This window comes from Venturia canescens, chromosome 1, assembly GCF_019457755.1.
Source record: "Venturia canescens isolate UGA chromosome 1, ASM1945775v1, whole genome shotgun sequence".
Classification (NCBI taxonomy): domain Eukaryota; kingdom Metazoa; phylum Arthropoda; class Insecta; order Hymenoptera; family Ichneumonidae; genus Venturia; species Venturia canescens.
In genome coordinates, this window is record NC_057421.1 from 27653707 (window position 1) to 27667887 (window position 14181).

Sequence of the window (14181 nt, forward strand, 5' to 3'; positions counted from 1 at the left end):
TTGGAAGGACAGAAGAGAGCAGGAGGAGGAAGAGGAGGAGGAGAAAAACAAAAGAAAAAAACACCATCGAGCTTTCATTCACCCTGAGGGCTCGTGCCCTTTTATTTGTACCAGCAGGATTTCCACATCGAATTTACCAACTCTTGTCTCAGATCTCATGTTTCAAGTGCCTCTTTTTAGTCACGAACCGATGCTGTTTGTTACCTTCATTTATAGAATATTTTTCCAAACGAATGCGAGTCCCTTGGATGAATCCGAAAAGTCTACGCCGCTCCCAGGATGAAACACTGATCGGGGAAAAAAATTTCGCTCGACAGAGTACGTTACATTCACCGTTTACACATATAATTTCCACTGAAATTGCCAATATAATTCGAAACTGTCGGAAACAGGGATGACATTTTTTGTCCTACGATCCACTATTATCACATCTTTCACAACACATACACCGAATTGTGGTGTACTTCAAAAGTGTACATCAAATGAAAATAACAATATGGAATTGGGAGACTGGGCAATCAAATAGTTTACTACCTCCGCGGTGAAATATCCTGTACACAATCAAGTTATAAAAATGCATGAAAGAGGCGAGTGGATAATAATTCGGTGGTGGTGCATATACGCTCTCGGGGAAGGTTATTCTGCCCCGCATCGATTTACAACGAGGTAGGAAATATTGACGAGGAAAAATTCAAGAAAACGAGATAAAAATAATAGGAAATAGGATAGTCGAAAAATGCCCGCCTCAGCGGTTAAGTATTCGGATATCCTGTTTACCGCGTATTTCCCATAAATAAGCAGATCATTATGATAAAAAACGATATGTAGAGATGGAAAAAAAACGAGAGAAAAAAAATGTACAACACTACTTACAATATTTACACAAAAAAGGAAGAAAAAACGAGTGAGAAAAAACGAGTAGTGTAAGAAGCAGACGATCGGGAAACAACCACGAATGGTATAGTGCGAAATTTGTTAATATATATTGTTTCAAGATTTGTAATGTATTTTTGAATGTTACGAAAAAATGATCGCACGGAAATGGAATTGAAAAGAATTTGACAGGTCGACGAGTATCGATACTTTGGAATACGAAACTGTGAGTTATTTTTTTATTGACATTTTTCGTTTGAGTTGAAAGTGAAAATCATTCAAACAATACATATAAATTTAAAATGAAATATCGCCGTCGGCATTAATCGCGATCCCGAATAATGCATATTTGTAATACTAAAAATGTGAACAGCCGATAAAGAATTTTTCACAGAAAATTACCAACGAAACTGTACATCGGACACGCGAGTGAACAACCAACACGAACTGGCTTAAATAATATCGACAAAAGTGACGTATAAATTGACGATTCGATATCGTAAATTCGATGGGAGTATATCTTTAAACAACATCGATCTTATGGATTAAAAATGAGGATAAAATTTTCTCGTGTCTTTCGAAAAATAATCAAATGCGTTAAACAGCACTGCAGCACCATAAAAAGAAATGGATCTCCAAGTCTCAAGCGTGCCAGCGGGAATAACCAAATAAATGGGTAATCTCGGTCTCGCTTAATTATACGTCTCAGTTAAATAAGTGGCCACAATTTAGAGGCTGAATTGTAGAGCAGCCAAATGGGCAGGGTTACGTGAGCTGTGAATACTATAATAAGAAGTGGTACTTTTCCGTAGGTACCTACTACGTTACCCGGAGGGACATGTGCGCCGCGTTAAAGCAAATAAGAAAAAACGGTGCACACCTCCAAATGGCACGCAATGTATAACCGTAGCTGCCTAAATTTCAAAGTTCAGTACAAAAAATCGTGCCGTTTACACTAGTTTTTTCGTCGTTGCTCGGATCAGCCGGCTTTTCGAGACACCTCTCGGCTGGGCCCCAACTCTTCGTTGGACGGAACAAGCTGCGATCTCGCTGAAAATAAAATTCGACAATGACGTTGAAATTGGAAAAGTGGAAGCAATCGAATGACGAGATGAGGAATCTTTACCGGTCCCTTCCATATTTCGTAGACAAAGAAAATAGGCAGCGGTGCGAGAGTCGTCAATCCGATCAATATTCCGATCCAATGGGCCCAAAGAGGAAATTTGTAATGTCCGTAGTACGCGAGCTCGAAGGTAGTCATCTGATATCCAAAGACTCCCTGTTTCAATTACAACGAAATACTTTAACAATAAGCCTGTGAAAGAATGTAAAAAGCAGGGGGAAGAGAAGTTTTTGGGCGATAAGTGAAAAAAATTAAAAAAAAAAATGCGGAAGAGATCCGTTGCAAGTTTGTAGGAAAAACTGTTGGAACGGAAAAAAACGGAAAGTTCGTCCGGGCGAACAGTCGTGAATACTTTCGTTAAATCGCGGAGGGTTTTTATCGCTTGCGTTACAAGGCAATAGAGACAGACATTGACGCGGAGGGGGTGCGCTCTCGCTCACTCTTTTTCTTATCCACTGGTGCAGACGCAAAGAAAATCAAATAAAAAGGCAAAAGCTGAGGCTGCAAAGTACGTACCGCGCGGGAGATCTCGCGAGCGAATGTACCGAGCAATAACGAAGGGCAACTAAACTGCCTGCCGTGACTGCGCATTACCCTCCGGTACGCTCTTGCAGACACTTTGAAACAACCTACGTGAATTGAGAAACGTGGTAAAGTCTTGACGCCGAGTAATTAAAAATAAAATGATTAATACACGAGTTCTTACGCCCGGTTACATTCCAAAGCAAACTCTCACTCGGGAGCAAAAGGTTTCCGTTCGCGAACCTTCTTAACCTTGCTGACTAGCGTAAAAACATGTACTACCATGAATAACGTTGATCAAAAGGAACAGGCTGTTTGCCATTTTTCTACAGCGTATTTTGGGTGACCTTTGAAACCGTCTTTTCGTATTCAACAACTACTCATGCGTTTAATCAATATTCGTAAGACTGCTGTCGAAAGGAAACCGTTTTCTCATTGTCTCAACCAAGATAAACCGAAAGAAGGTAATTAGTAAACGAGACGATTGAATTACGATTGAATTACCAAGTTGTACGGTGAATGACTCTTTTAAGGTAGGATCGTATTTTATGGTCTTCTAAATTCGGTCCATTTTTACTACCTAATTAAAGATATTACGATACAAAATTGAATGAAATTACAAGCCATTAATTGAACGGGGATCCATCACTGACTGAACCCGAAATTGTATTCGTCCCTGGCTAAAATAGTTTAGTTGTTTATGTTAAAAATCGCTTTAGAGAGTCTAAAGGGAAAACACAAAGGGAAATGGATCAAGAAAAAAGTATTAATAAAAAGACAGAAGGCTATGACAGAAATGACCCAAGCCAAGAAGAAACAAAATGTCGAAATAAGCAAATGTGAGGTCATACGAGTGACCAATTTCGCTCAACCTTACTATTAACCCTCTCGGACCGTATGTTGCTTCTACGCAACACGCGCTTCCAGGCCCAATGAAACTGCATCGGTCAGTAAGGTCGGGGTTCTAACTGCCTATTTCAATCAAGCAAGGTTAGATTGCACCTTAGATACTCCTAAACCAAGAGATAAACTGCTTTAACTCATCGAAATATCAATATGAAGTCGGCGTTTCATGTTGAGTTGGCGTTGTGTGAAAAGGTGCTTTAGTTATCGCAAAAGAAAAGTGGGTATAAATTTTTTTTTCGTACTCCAAACGTTATTTCCTTTCAAAGGAAAGCTAATACGATGTATTTAAGGTATTCGGTGCTAGATTCATTCGTAAATTTTCCTGATTTTGCTCCCCAAGGACCTGGTGCTGCGCGCAGCGAACATTCAAAAATTCATATTTCCGAACAAAAAAACCGAAATATGTCACAATGGATTCGGAAACTAGAAAGTATTTTGAGATAAAATTATGAAGGGAATCATTTTCGGTCAACGCGAAATAGGTCTCGGTCTGAGAGGGTTAAGACAATCGTCTCCAATTTTTTCCCAGACCCTCATTATATACTTCGTTGTTACTGTGTACTTTTTCATAAGCTTCGTAAGAAGCGTTCATTCGTTTTATGAAAAGATAAACGATTTTTTACGCATAGTCCCTATACCCCTGTGTATTTTTCTTCACATTTAAGCACCCTTATCTAAATAAACAATGAGACGAACCCTTTGAAATTTGATATGCGTGCCAGTCGATCACCAATTGAAACTTTGTGTAAGTTTCAAGCTTTTCTTAAGAAAATCGTTTCGTACATGAACTACCTTAACTCGACTGGGTCCAGTGGAACTAGAGAGACACGAGCGTTCCCACGTTAATGTAGCGCAGTAAGCATCGAATAGTATTTATAGTATTTACTCCCTCCTCAGCGTTCGCCCGAGTCATCGGGCTGCAGCGCATTGAACATAGTCAATCGAAGAGAGCGGTGCGACCGCGATTTGACACGTCAAACCGAGCGCGTTGACGAGTGATCGGCATAAATACGGGCTTGTGGTGAGCACACGCGTCGATGTGCCTCGTCTGGCCGATTCAATTTCATTGGGCGCGCACGCGTTGGTGAGACAGCTCGAAAATTGGAGAAGCTGCCGATCGCGAGAGGACACGCGAGGGCCCGGGACCGAGGGTCAGTGTGAAAGAGAGCGAGCAAGTGCTCTGTTCAGGCATACAGCGGAATCGGAGAAGCATTTTCGTTGTCGATCGAAAATGCGTGACGAGCACTTACCAATGCGGTGAGGGGCGCCAGCACGATCCAGCTGAACTTCCAGTAGCCGTGGAGTATACGCCCAAATGACATTTGCATTTCCGCAATGTTGCCGAGAAATTTGTTGCATCCGTAGCACCAGGCTGGCAGTGCAACCTCGACGAAACCGATCAATAGTATCGCCCATGAGGCGGTGTTCCAGTCCATCAGTGTGTAAAGGTAGATACCACCGTTGCAGACCATTGGAAGCCCGAGTAACCAGCATACAACGCATATACCGAGTATTACGAGACTCTCGCGCTTTCGCAAATTCGGCCAAATGTCCAGTATTGCCGTGCTTATAGCTTGCACACCTGCGAACTGTCTCAGTCTTTGTAGAACACACTTTGACGAAAGAATTATAATTTTTGGTAAAACTATATTATTCGAGCTGTAACGAGTTCTAATTTTTCAACGCAAGAAAAAAAAAAACAATTCTTCGATATTCAAGAAAAATGTGACGTACTATAAGTCCCGAGTTGCCGGAATCCTCTGGCATCATTTCGGACAGCATTTGAAATGAATCCTAATGAGTTCGTGCAATTCCGAATGATTCGAATACAAGCTATACCTCTCATCTAATATTGTACGTTTCAATGAGTTATTTAACGAATACAGATAATGTGGCCGAAGGAAGGGAACAAAAGTATCGACTTGCAAACCCATGCACAAATATGTTGACGAAAATTTACGCTCGTTGTGCGCGTTCTACCCGAACAAGTAAATTCCTTCCTCACAATATAACGCTCGCAATTTGCTTCTGAATGGGACCTTGCACACTGGTGTACGCAGTCAACTACATTCGCAAAAGGCTGACCACCGACCGAGCGTAGTATCGAGACGCGATCGTTTCACTAATTACCTGGACCCAGTGACGGAGGATCGTTCCGGGTCGTTATTATTATCATCGATATTACTACTATCATTATTATTGTTGTTGTTGTTGTTGTTGTTGTTGTTGTTGTTCTTGTTTTTGTATTTGTTATCAGTCGTAGTACGACTATATAATAAGAATATTATTATTCTCCATTCCCAAGCGTCCCGTTACGATTTATTCTCAATTCTCTCGCACCATAGCCTCCGCACGGATCGCAAGCTCAATCGTCGGGGATAATTGATCCTGCCACTCGTTCGACACTCGTATGCTCATTCGTGGTTTCAAGCAACAGAGCGGGCTTTGGATCGCGTGAATAGCCACGATGAGATTGTAACGACGTATGAAAAATTCGGATCAATTAATTGATCGGTGTTTTCAAGGGCGATCGCGTTAATTCCTTTCGCTAATGGATCATAAATAAAATAAGGCGTTTATTTAATACTGACTCACCTGACTACCGATACCCAGTATAAAGAGCATGAAAAAGAAGAGAACAGCCCACAAATTCGCCACTGGCATCCTCACAACCGCCTCGGGATATGCGATAAATGTCAGGCTCGCACCACTCTCAGTGATGTTCTGAATCGGCAAATGTAACTGCTGTCCCAGGTAACCCAATATCGAGAATACAACGATACCCGCGAAAATTGACGTAAAGAGATTTGTAAGGGTGACGAATACAGCATCCCTGTTGACAGATGGAGAAAAAATAATGAGGGAGAGAATCACGCGCTGCTGATGCTTCGGTGCACCTGCGAAATCTCGCCTCTCGCGCGCGTACTGCATCGAGTAATTTCTCAAATCAAATATACCCGGTGCGTCTAACGAGCATACGAGCGAACAGGCGTGCAACAGTGTGAGTTACGCTCCCATGAGAAAGAAAACATCGCGGAGCTTTCGGGTAGAAATCGATAGTGCGCTTCGGCCAAACTCTCTCGCGGGTATATTCTCCTTTTCTCATAACAGCCACTCGCACGCACGAGACATTTGTTTCAACGTCTCCGGCTCTAAGTCACCTCGTCATCGCGGAAAAAGTTCACAAATTTCGACTCGTTTTTTTATGTGTGAGAAAAATATATTCGAATCGCGAGAACCATTCGCGAGTGGTTTTCGATTGTTTTTTTTTTATTGATGTATTCATTCAACGATTCAACGCCCTCTTCATTATTAAACGAGTATTGTTTGTACAAAGTTCAATGTGCCCGATCGAGGACGCGAAGGTAAATCGGGATTCGAGCCGGGCATAACGATCCCGGAAAATATTCGAAACCATATGGATTTGTTAAATTTCAAAATTTCATATTTTCATCAACATTTTCCAAAGGAGAATTCGTATTTTTCGAGCTATTCCAATGCACCTATATTGAGAGTCAATTTCCAATAAACTTTTGACTGATTCATGACACAGTTGTATTTTAAAACTCGAACGTTTTACTGTTGCGAGCAGTTGTTCCGTGAGAGAAAACACATTCGAACGATAAAATGCTGTATCATTGAAAGAAAAAAAAACCTCGGAAACAATTTTCGTTACGGATCCGGGGAGTCGTACGAAATACGACAAGCCGTGATACATTAAAATTGATAAATGATACGAGTTGATCTTTGGAAAAAGATATGACACTACGGACAAATTTTGAGCCGTCAAAATTTGACCGTTGTCAATGTCTTTTGATACTTATATAGAAACCAACTCCAACAAGACTTATTTCTGCAGTGATTATTTATGCAGGTTTAATTCGGTTTTTCATTACTCCGACAATCCGCCTGCACAAATAGACTGTCAAAATTCAGCACTAATTTGACTTTAATGAGGCGAAATGCCTCGTTAATAAATTCCACATTTAGAAAGTGTTTCTCTTTTACGAGATAACGAGCGTAATTATCTCTTGGGAATGGGACACTTCTATTGTGCCACTCATCGATGTAAGCCTGATTTTTCGGAAAACATTAGCACAGTTAACAGAGCAAATATCAGAGCAATAATATTTAACTGACCTGTGACAATTGTTCGTGAAGTTACTAAAGCTAGAAAGAGTGACGAGGGATCCACAGCCGATACCGAGTGAGTAAAATACTTGAGAGGCCGCATCTCCCCAAACATTAACTTCGAGAAGCTTCGACCAATCGGTAGGATAAATAAACCACTTAATACCCTCGATTGAACCTTCGAGCGTCGCACCTAAAAATCGTTTCATCATCAATATGAAAGATCCTTCTGTGAAACATTGAAAATTTCGTGGATTAAGGCACGACTTAAATTCGGACTCACGTACCTCGGATAAGAAGAGCTGTCAGGACAAAATATGGAAAGAGAGCTGTGAAGTATACGATCTTTCCGACCGTTTGCACGCCCTTCACCAGGCAAAGGTAACAGATTATCCATCCGAGAGTTACACAACCAAAGAGTTCCCATCGTATGCCACCATAATTTTCCCATGTGGCGCCTCGTATCCCCAAAACATAATCGCTGCACGCGCAGAAATTGAAAAGACAAAATCAAACAAGAATTGAGAAAATTTTCAGGACGATTTACTCTCGCTGCGCTGCCTTCGAATCTTACAAACGATGGCAAACAGATTTAATCTTAAAACGAGAAACGATTATTGCAAAATCTTTCGAGAGCCGAATGGAAAATTGAAAATTAAACTTCAGCATTTTCGACGCCAATATAGTTTTAGCAACGAGCATTTTCGTCTCGGGATAAAATGTCTTAACGTGACGAGAGACAAGATCGATCGAATAACGGGCAGACTAGAAAATGGATATCTATTCGTTTAGCACTGGTTACGAAAGCAGAAGCCGATCTCCGGTATCATTCTTGATAAACCGCGATAAAGGACTCAGTGTCATTAGCCACTTAATTGAATGCATGTGCTTACGTGAAATATTCCTCCGATGACAAGGCCCTCTTGTACAGGGCTCCTACTAGCGTGTCGTTGGTACCATTGTAACAATGCGTCGCGTTGCCGCCATTGGGGTAACCGAAGCCGGCGCATACTTCGTCGATGGACGAGCATGTTTTATTGAAGAAGATCGTCGTGCTGTTTTCTCTCTGACATTCCATATCCTGGATCCCGCTGTAGCAATCTGCAATTTATTATCAAAGTAAAGCTCGACTCAATTATTTTCGGATAAGGAGAATCGCGTTTTATCGCGAAATCCATCATTTCCTCGACGAGGACGCTCACTCGCTTTCCCCATCCGCAATTCGCAATCCCTCGAGTCTAATGATCATTGTCGGTCGTGGTTCGAACGGGCAACCCGAACTGTCCCCGAGTGAGAGCCCTGTATTTATTTACAATGTTTACAAATCAGCTCCGTGTCCAAACGTCGACTGAAACTAAATTACTCTGTCCTCTGTGCTTCAGTTTTTACAATTATGTACTCTACAGAATAGTCGACGAGAGACGAGAATCGATCGTGTCGCTTCAATGATTTAAAACGAATAAAAAATTGAAGACGAATCCATCGGTCGTTACCCGTTTATAATAGCGTTTATTTCAATACCTATCAAATGAGTGTCAGAAGATAATTCGATTCTAAATATTGACTCAGTTAAAATTTCAAGATTTATAGCGGAAGATACTTCAGCCCGCTGGTTAACTTCATAATTGATCCAAAAATAGGAATGACCGCCATCGTGTTAATTATTTTCCGATCTTCGTGCGAGGAAATTCCAAAAAATCGCTAATTGGAGTTTAATTTTTAAAAAGTGTCTCCGCGAGGGCGCACCTTATTTCACATAATAATTTCAATCCCGAAAAATTGACACACGATTTATTATGAATGACAGACGAAATATGTCGGAGCGAGTTGAAAATAGTCGTTAAAAACATTCTAAAAACAGAGTATTTTTTCATAAACGTGAATCTTGTTCTGCTTCACTTACTATTCGAGTTAAAGTCGTAATTGCAGTAAGCCCATGGCAGCTGCGATGAGAAAGACGCGAACGTGTAAAACAGCGTCCAGCCTACGATGATCATATAATAGATGGTGACGAAAGTGATGACGAGGAGCGTGCACCATCCAACTCCACGAAAAGCCGGTGCCATTCTGCCAAAAGATTCGACAGGTCCGAGGCCTGTGTACTGGCCCATGCACAGCTCCAAATAAAATATCGGCAGTCCCATTGTGAGGAGCATTATTACGAACGGTATTAGAAAAACCCCTCGAGAATGAAAATGAAAAAAAAACAAAGAAAAAAGAGAAAATTTAAAAAAAAACATTCGACTACGTTTGAGCGAGCGAGTGTATGAATAAACTGGAAAATGCGTTCACGTTATCACGTGAGAGCCAAATGTCAAATATGAGAATTCGTACAAAAGTTTATTTGGAGGTAGTCGAGTGGCGTTGGTCGCGAGCATTCGCCCCTGGAAACTCGAAGTTGCGGTCACACTTGAAAATATGGCCGAACGACCTTCGTCACGTTTTCACGTTTTTAAAAAGGCCGCACGTGGGTGATTCTCCACAAGCCGGAGTGTGCTCGAGGTAGCCGACTTTGGTAGACGCGTGTACGAGTTTTTCGATGAATGCATGCACGCCCTCAATGGGAATAACTTGTCAGACGAAACGACCCCAGGGCCATCAATATCAAATCCACTGCAACTCACGGTTTAGGTAACACGCGTCATGAGGCACACTGCGGAGGGACGATTGGCAAAGTAAACTTTGGCCCGTTACAGCATATACAAACGGCGCGGAGACGCTGAGCAAGGAATTCGAGCAAACGGTTTGTGAAAAGCTACATGTTTGGAACGCGATAGTTTTGGTTTACCAAATCAACCTGAGAGAGAATTACCAACGTCTTCCTCCCTCTCTCTCTTTCTCCCTCTCGCAACTTACCCCTTAACGCTGTATAATTCTATCCTCTATCCTTCATTCTTGCTCCTCAGAAAATGAAAGGGAGAGAAGCGGTGTGTTTGTCGAGATGTATCCTATCCTCGTGATATAACGTGTGTGTGTATAGTATATATATAGAGAACCGACGAATGTTATACATACCTCCGCCATTACGGTAGACAAGATACGGGAAACGCCAAACATTTCCAATACCAACGGCATACCCAATGCAGGATAGTAGAAACTCGAGGGGATTCGCCCAACCGACTTTCTCCACCGGCAGTTCAACGAGAGCACCTCCAATCCCAAGGGATATCCTCGTCGTCTGTTGGTTGTTAAGTTTATCATTCAATTCGCAACGGCTATATGGATTTTCAGGAAAATTTTCTTTCATCGTTATTACCAGTGCCATTCTCTTGGAAGGAAAAGCTTGTTTTTGCAAAAATTTCTTTCCCCGGATACGACGCTGTGCAAGAATAAAAGATAAACTACGATCGGTAGCAATGGAGAAAGAAAAAAAAACTCGATATAAATTTCACACGGAGGCCACTTTTTTCCGAGCCTCGCATCTCTTTACGCTATTTTTCATTAATATTATTCTCTTTCTCCTCGTTTTAATCCAGTCTGAAGACCGCGCGCGATCTCTTTCTGCACTTCCTTTATTAATTTTTGTTCTCGTTTCGCTCTCCGCGTCTGTGCCACTAATGCCCCCCTTCGAACGAATTACCTCTAACGATCCATTTCACAAAAATGGCATACACCGCGTCATGAGGAAGGGAAAAGCGAAGAGAAAGGAAGAGAGGGAGAAAAGGGGCAAAAGTGTGCGGTCTCGACGGACCGCCCATTTTTAAAATAATGAACGAATGACTACGATGAATGAATCAATTCGCAAAATTTCCACCATGTACCACGCACGAATGTGAGAACTCACTTCAGCCACAAAATTTATCAAAACGAAGCTTTATTTATCCTATGCATTTTTTAACCTATCGTAAATTGTAAATAACTTCGAGAGTCCTGCTCTCGTGATGTTTCGAACTATCTTATCTTCTCTTGTTTCGATGTTTAAATCACTGGGCGAAATACCGCATGAATTAAGAATTTTCTTAACAGAGAAAACTTTGTTTCTGTCCCAAAGGAGAAAATTACTTCGTAAACACTGAAAGTTCACACGCACTCGCGCTACTACGGTGCATAATGTTACACTGTCGCGCGCACCCTAAATTGCGAAAGAACACACTTCACAATACAAATGAAACTCGAACGTTACGTGTGTTCCATGCAAAATGGATCAATTTCAATAAAAAAATTAAAAAATTAAAAAAAAATTTTTAAATCACGTTATACAACCGACGATATCACGAGCACTGATTTTTTTAAGGACACCGGTATCGTGTCGTGTAACTATTTTTATCGTGAACGAGTAACTATTTATTAACAGCGCGAATTCGAACGAGAAATGTTTGTCCGCGTTCAAAGTCCTTCTGCGGAAATCCCGATGTGCTCGTTAACTCGGATTATATTGACCCATTTCCTCGAACTGCCTATTCATCCTTGTTCCTCCTCCTTATAGCGTGCCCCTTTTTCGCCGTATTCATTTCCACTACTCCATTTTCGTACGTACGAACGAGCAAGGCTTAATAGCGATACGACAATAAAAGAAGGAGAGAAGAGCAGAGGTGCGTGGAGGTGCCGGGAAGCACGTAGAAATGATCGAACGAAACGGGAAAACCCGAGAATAATAATTACTCGTAGCGTCAGATACTTTTGAACTTTGGTAAGAAGTAATGGATTTTTTTGCAAATACAAGCTTGCGTTAAAAGATGATCTGTGTGCTACGATATTCCATTGGTACGCGCTCGCTCGAAGGCGTTTATACAAACCCTGGTCAGTGACGTAGATCTGGAAGGTCTGAGGATCGTTTCGGCCATATTCAACGAAAGACTAAGGTGTCAAAGAGCACTGGAGTCTCTCGAGGGCCAATACCGTGCGGCGCTCGGATTATCGAACGTACTGACACGTGACAGATGAAACGGCGGAACAGAGCTCATAAGAGCCCGAGTAAAGGAGAGAGCGTCGCAAACGTGAATGTACCGATGGCGAGACCCGCAACGAATACTGAAAAATATCATCATCTTCACAGGTACTCACGAGCGAGAGTGCGATGTAGCGATCCGTGATAGCCATTATCAAGAAGATTAAAATATAAGTAAGCCGCGTCGTCGTAAAACCCCCGAATGATCGGAAGTCGAGCGCGTCGAATGCCCGTAGCCTTACGATAATGGATTAAAATAACAATACCATAACGAGACCGAACCAAGAGCATTGTTTCGTATGGCACAATATTTTGCGTGTCTTATGAAAAAAAAAAAAAAAAAGTATGGAAAGAAGCCTTGCACGTTTACCGGATTCGCTTTCGAGTGATTTTAAGAAATCTTCGAAATGTATCGCAATCTTATCGCATTTTTATGGATCTTGATAAATACCAGCGTTATGTTAGCATCGTATCGGTCCCATTGTCGGTGCCATCATCATAAAATACTCCGATTTTATTGAAGGGTCGACGAAACGCGAAGCATCACGGGCCTACGCGCGCGCAATCCCCGCAGCGAGCTAACCCTTCTATCGTCCCGTAATCGAAACTCATTTTTTATTCAATTTTAAGCCTTGTTTTGCTATTTTCTCTCTTTGCAAGTCGAATATTCAATGGAAGCAAGTCACTCACTCGCGTCGACTTGAACCGCGAGTTTTCCATCTTTTTGATCAATCACTTTTGCGAAAAAATGAATCGAGACGAGATCGTGAGGAGATCCCCGGTTCCGCCACGTCACGAGTATTCATGAGATTCGTATAAAGATAAAAGTGTTTTTGTCATCACAACAGGAAATGATTGGAAAAGATTTATTGAATCGATCGCGAGCAATCTGTCACTCGGTGACTGACGATCTCAAGAAACTCGCATCTGATTTGTTGTATTATTCCAGATCAAACGGAAAATCGATGTCTGTTTATTCGTGTGATTAACTCCCTTTGGGGTGCTCGAACAAACGTCCCTCAGATTTCCATAGGGCTTTACCAACGCATTCTACACTCACATCAATCAATACATTTCGTCTCACGTTTTACGTTCACACTTCTCGAAGTATACTTTCCAACGAACGATGAAAATGTGTTTCAACCTCATCGAAAGTACACCCATATTTATACCACGCCAAGGATAATGTGGGATCTTCGATGATTCATTGAATTAAAGAATTGATGGATAACGAATCAACCACGCTCATTTTCTACCAGATCTACCGTCCCTCTGTGTTGTGTTACCACGATTATCCGATGTATTTGTTCTTTACGAGTTTATCGACCGTCGACCATTACCGAGACTCGTTTCGACGTCCAGGCTCTACTTGTTACTATCGACAGTCGTGAAGGTAGGTTTCTCCTAACTCCTTAAGGTACGTACACTGATTCACTGCATTCGTGTAATCCCTATGATTTATTCCTCCATCGTTTGATAAGAACGGTGCAAAGGTATACAATGATGGAGGAAGACCTCTGAATTTATGAATGGATCGATGAGAGTGTTTTTTATGAAAAGCACTCGCAAAGCCTTATCGCAGTAAACAGAACGATAACGGAAGAATCGTCATAGTCATGATCGTTAGAGATCCACCAAGCAACGCAGTCCAATCAAACTTTGGCTCGATAATCCCAACTGGAACTCGACGAGTGTCACGATCACGTGATCTAAAAATAGTCTGCTGCCGGGATAATCG

The 14181-nt window shown here is 41.7% G+C and overlaps 1 protein-coding gene across 3 annotated transcripts; it reads right to left on the reverse strand.

Annotated features, from left to right (window-relative positions):
- Window positions 1-328: 328 nt before the first annotated feature.
- LOC122405582 (sodium- and chloride-dependent GABA transporter 2-like) lies at window positions 329-14088 on the reverse strand. Of its 3 annotated transcripts, XM_043410457.1 has the most exons (11): window positions 12895-14088; window positions 12292-12526; window positions 10571-10733; window positions 9459-9737; window positions 8449-8656; window positions 7843-8036; window positions 7565-7748; window positions 6020-6257; window positions 4675-5013; window positions 2000-2152; window positions 329-1923 (listed from the first exon to the last, which is right to left on the reverse strand). In XM_043410457.1, the coding sequence occupies exons 2-11, from the start codon at window positions 12337-12339 to the stop codon at window positions 1795-1797; spliced, it is 1935 nt and encodes a 644-aa protein (XP_043266392.1). In that variant the 5' UTR covers window positions 12340-12526; window positions 12895-14088; the 3' UTR covers window positions 329-1794. The 3 variants fall into 3 exon arrangements, with proteins under 3 accessions (XP_043266392.1, XP_043266393.1, XP_043266394.1); XM_043410458.1 differs by lacking the exons at window positions 12292-12526; window positions 12895-14088 and adding an exon at window positions 10812-12269; XM_043410459.1 differs by lacking the exons at window positions 10571-10733; window positions 12292-12526; window positions 12895-14088 and adding an exon at window positions 9890-10533.
- Between the last annotated feature and the right edge of the window lie 93 nt (window positions 14089-14181).

What these genes read in the sequence shown, in the direction of transcription:
- LOC122405582 (XM_043410457.1), bottom strand. Translation starts at nt 12,339, where the DNA reads ATGGCCGAAACGATCCTCAGACCTTCCAGATCTACGTCACTGACCAGG. An exon ending in TGTCTACCGTAATGGCGGAG is followed by an intron (nt 9,738 to 10,570) that starts GTATGTATAACA and finishes TTCATTCTCGAG; the next exon opens with GGGTTTTTCTAATACCGTTC. An exon ending in TGGCGCCCCTCACCGCATTG is followed by an intron (nt 2,153 to 4,674) that starts GTAAGTGCTCGT and finishes TAATTGAAACAG; the next exon opens with GGAGTCTTTGGATATCAGAT.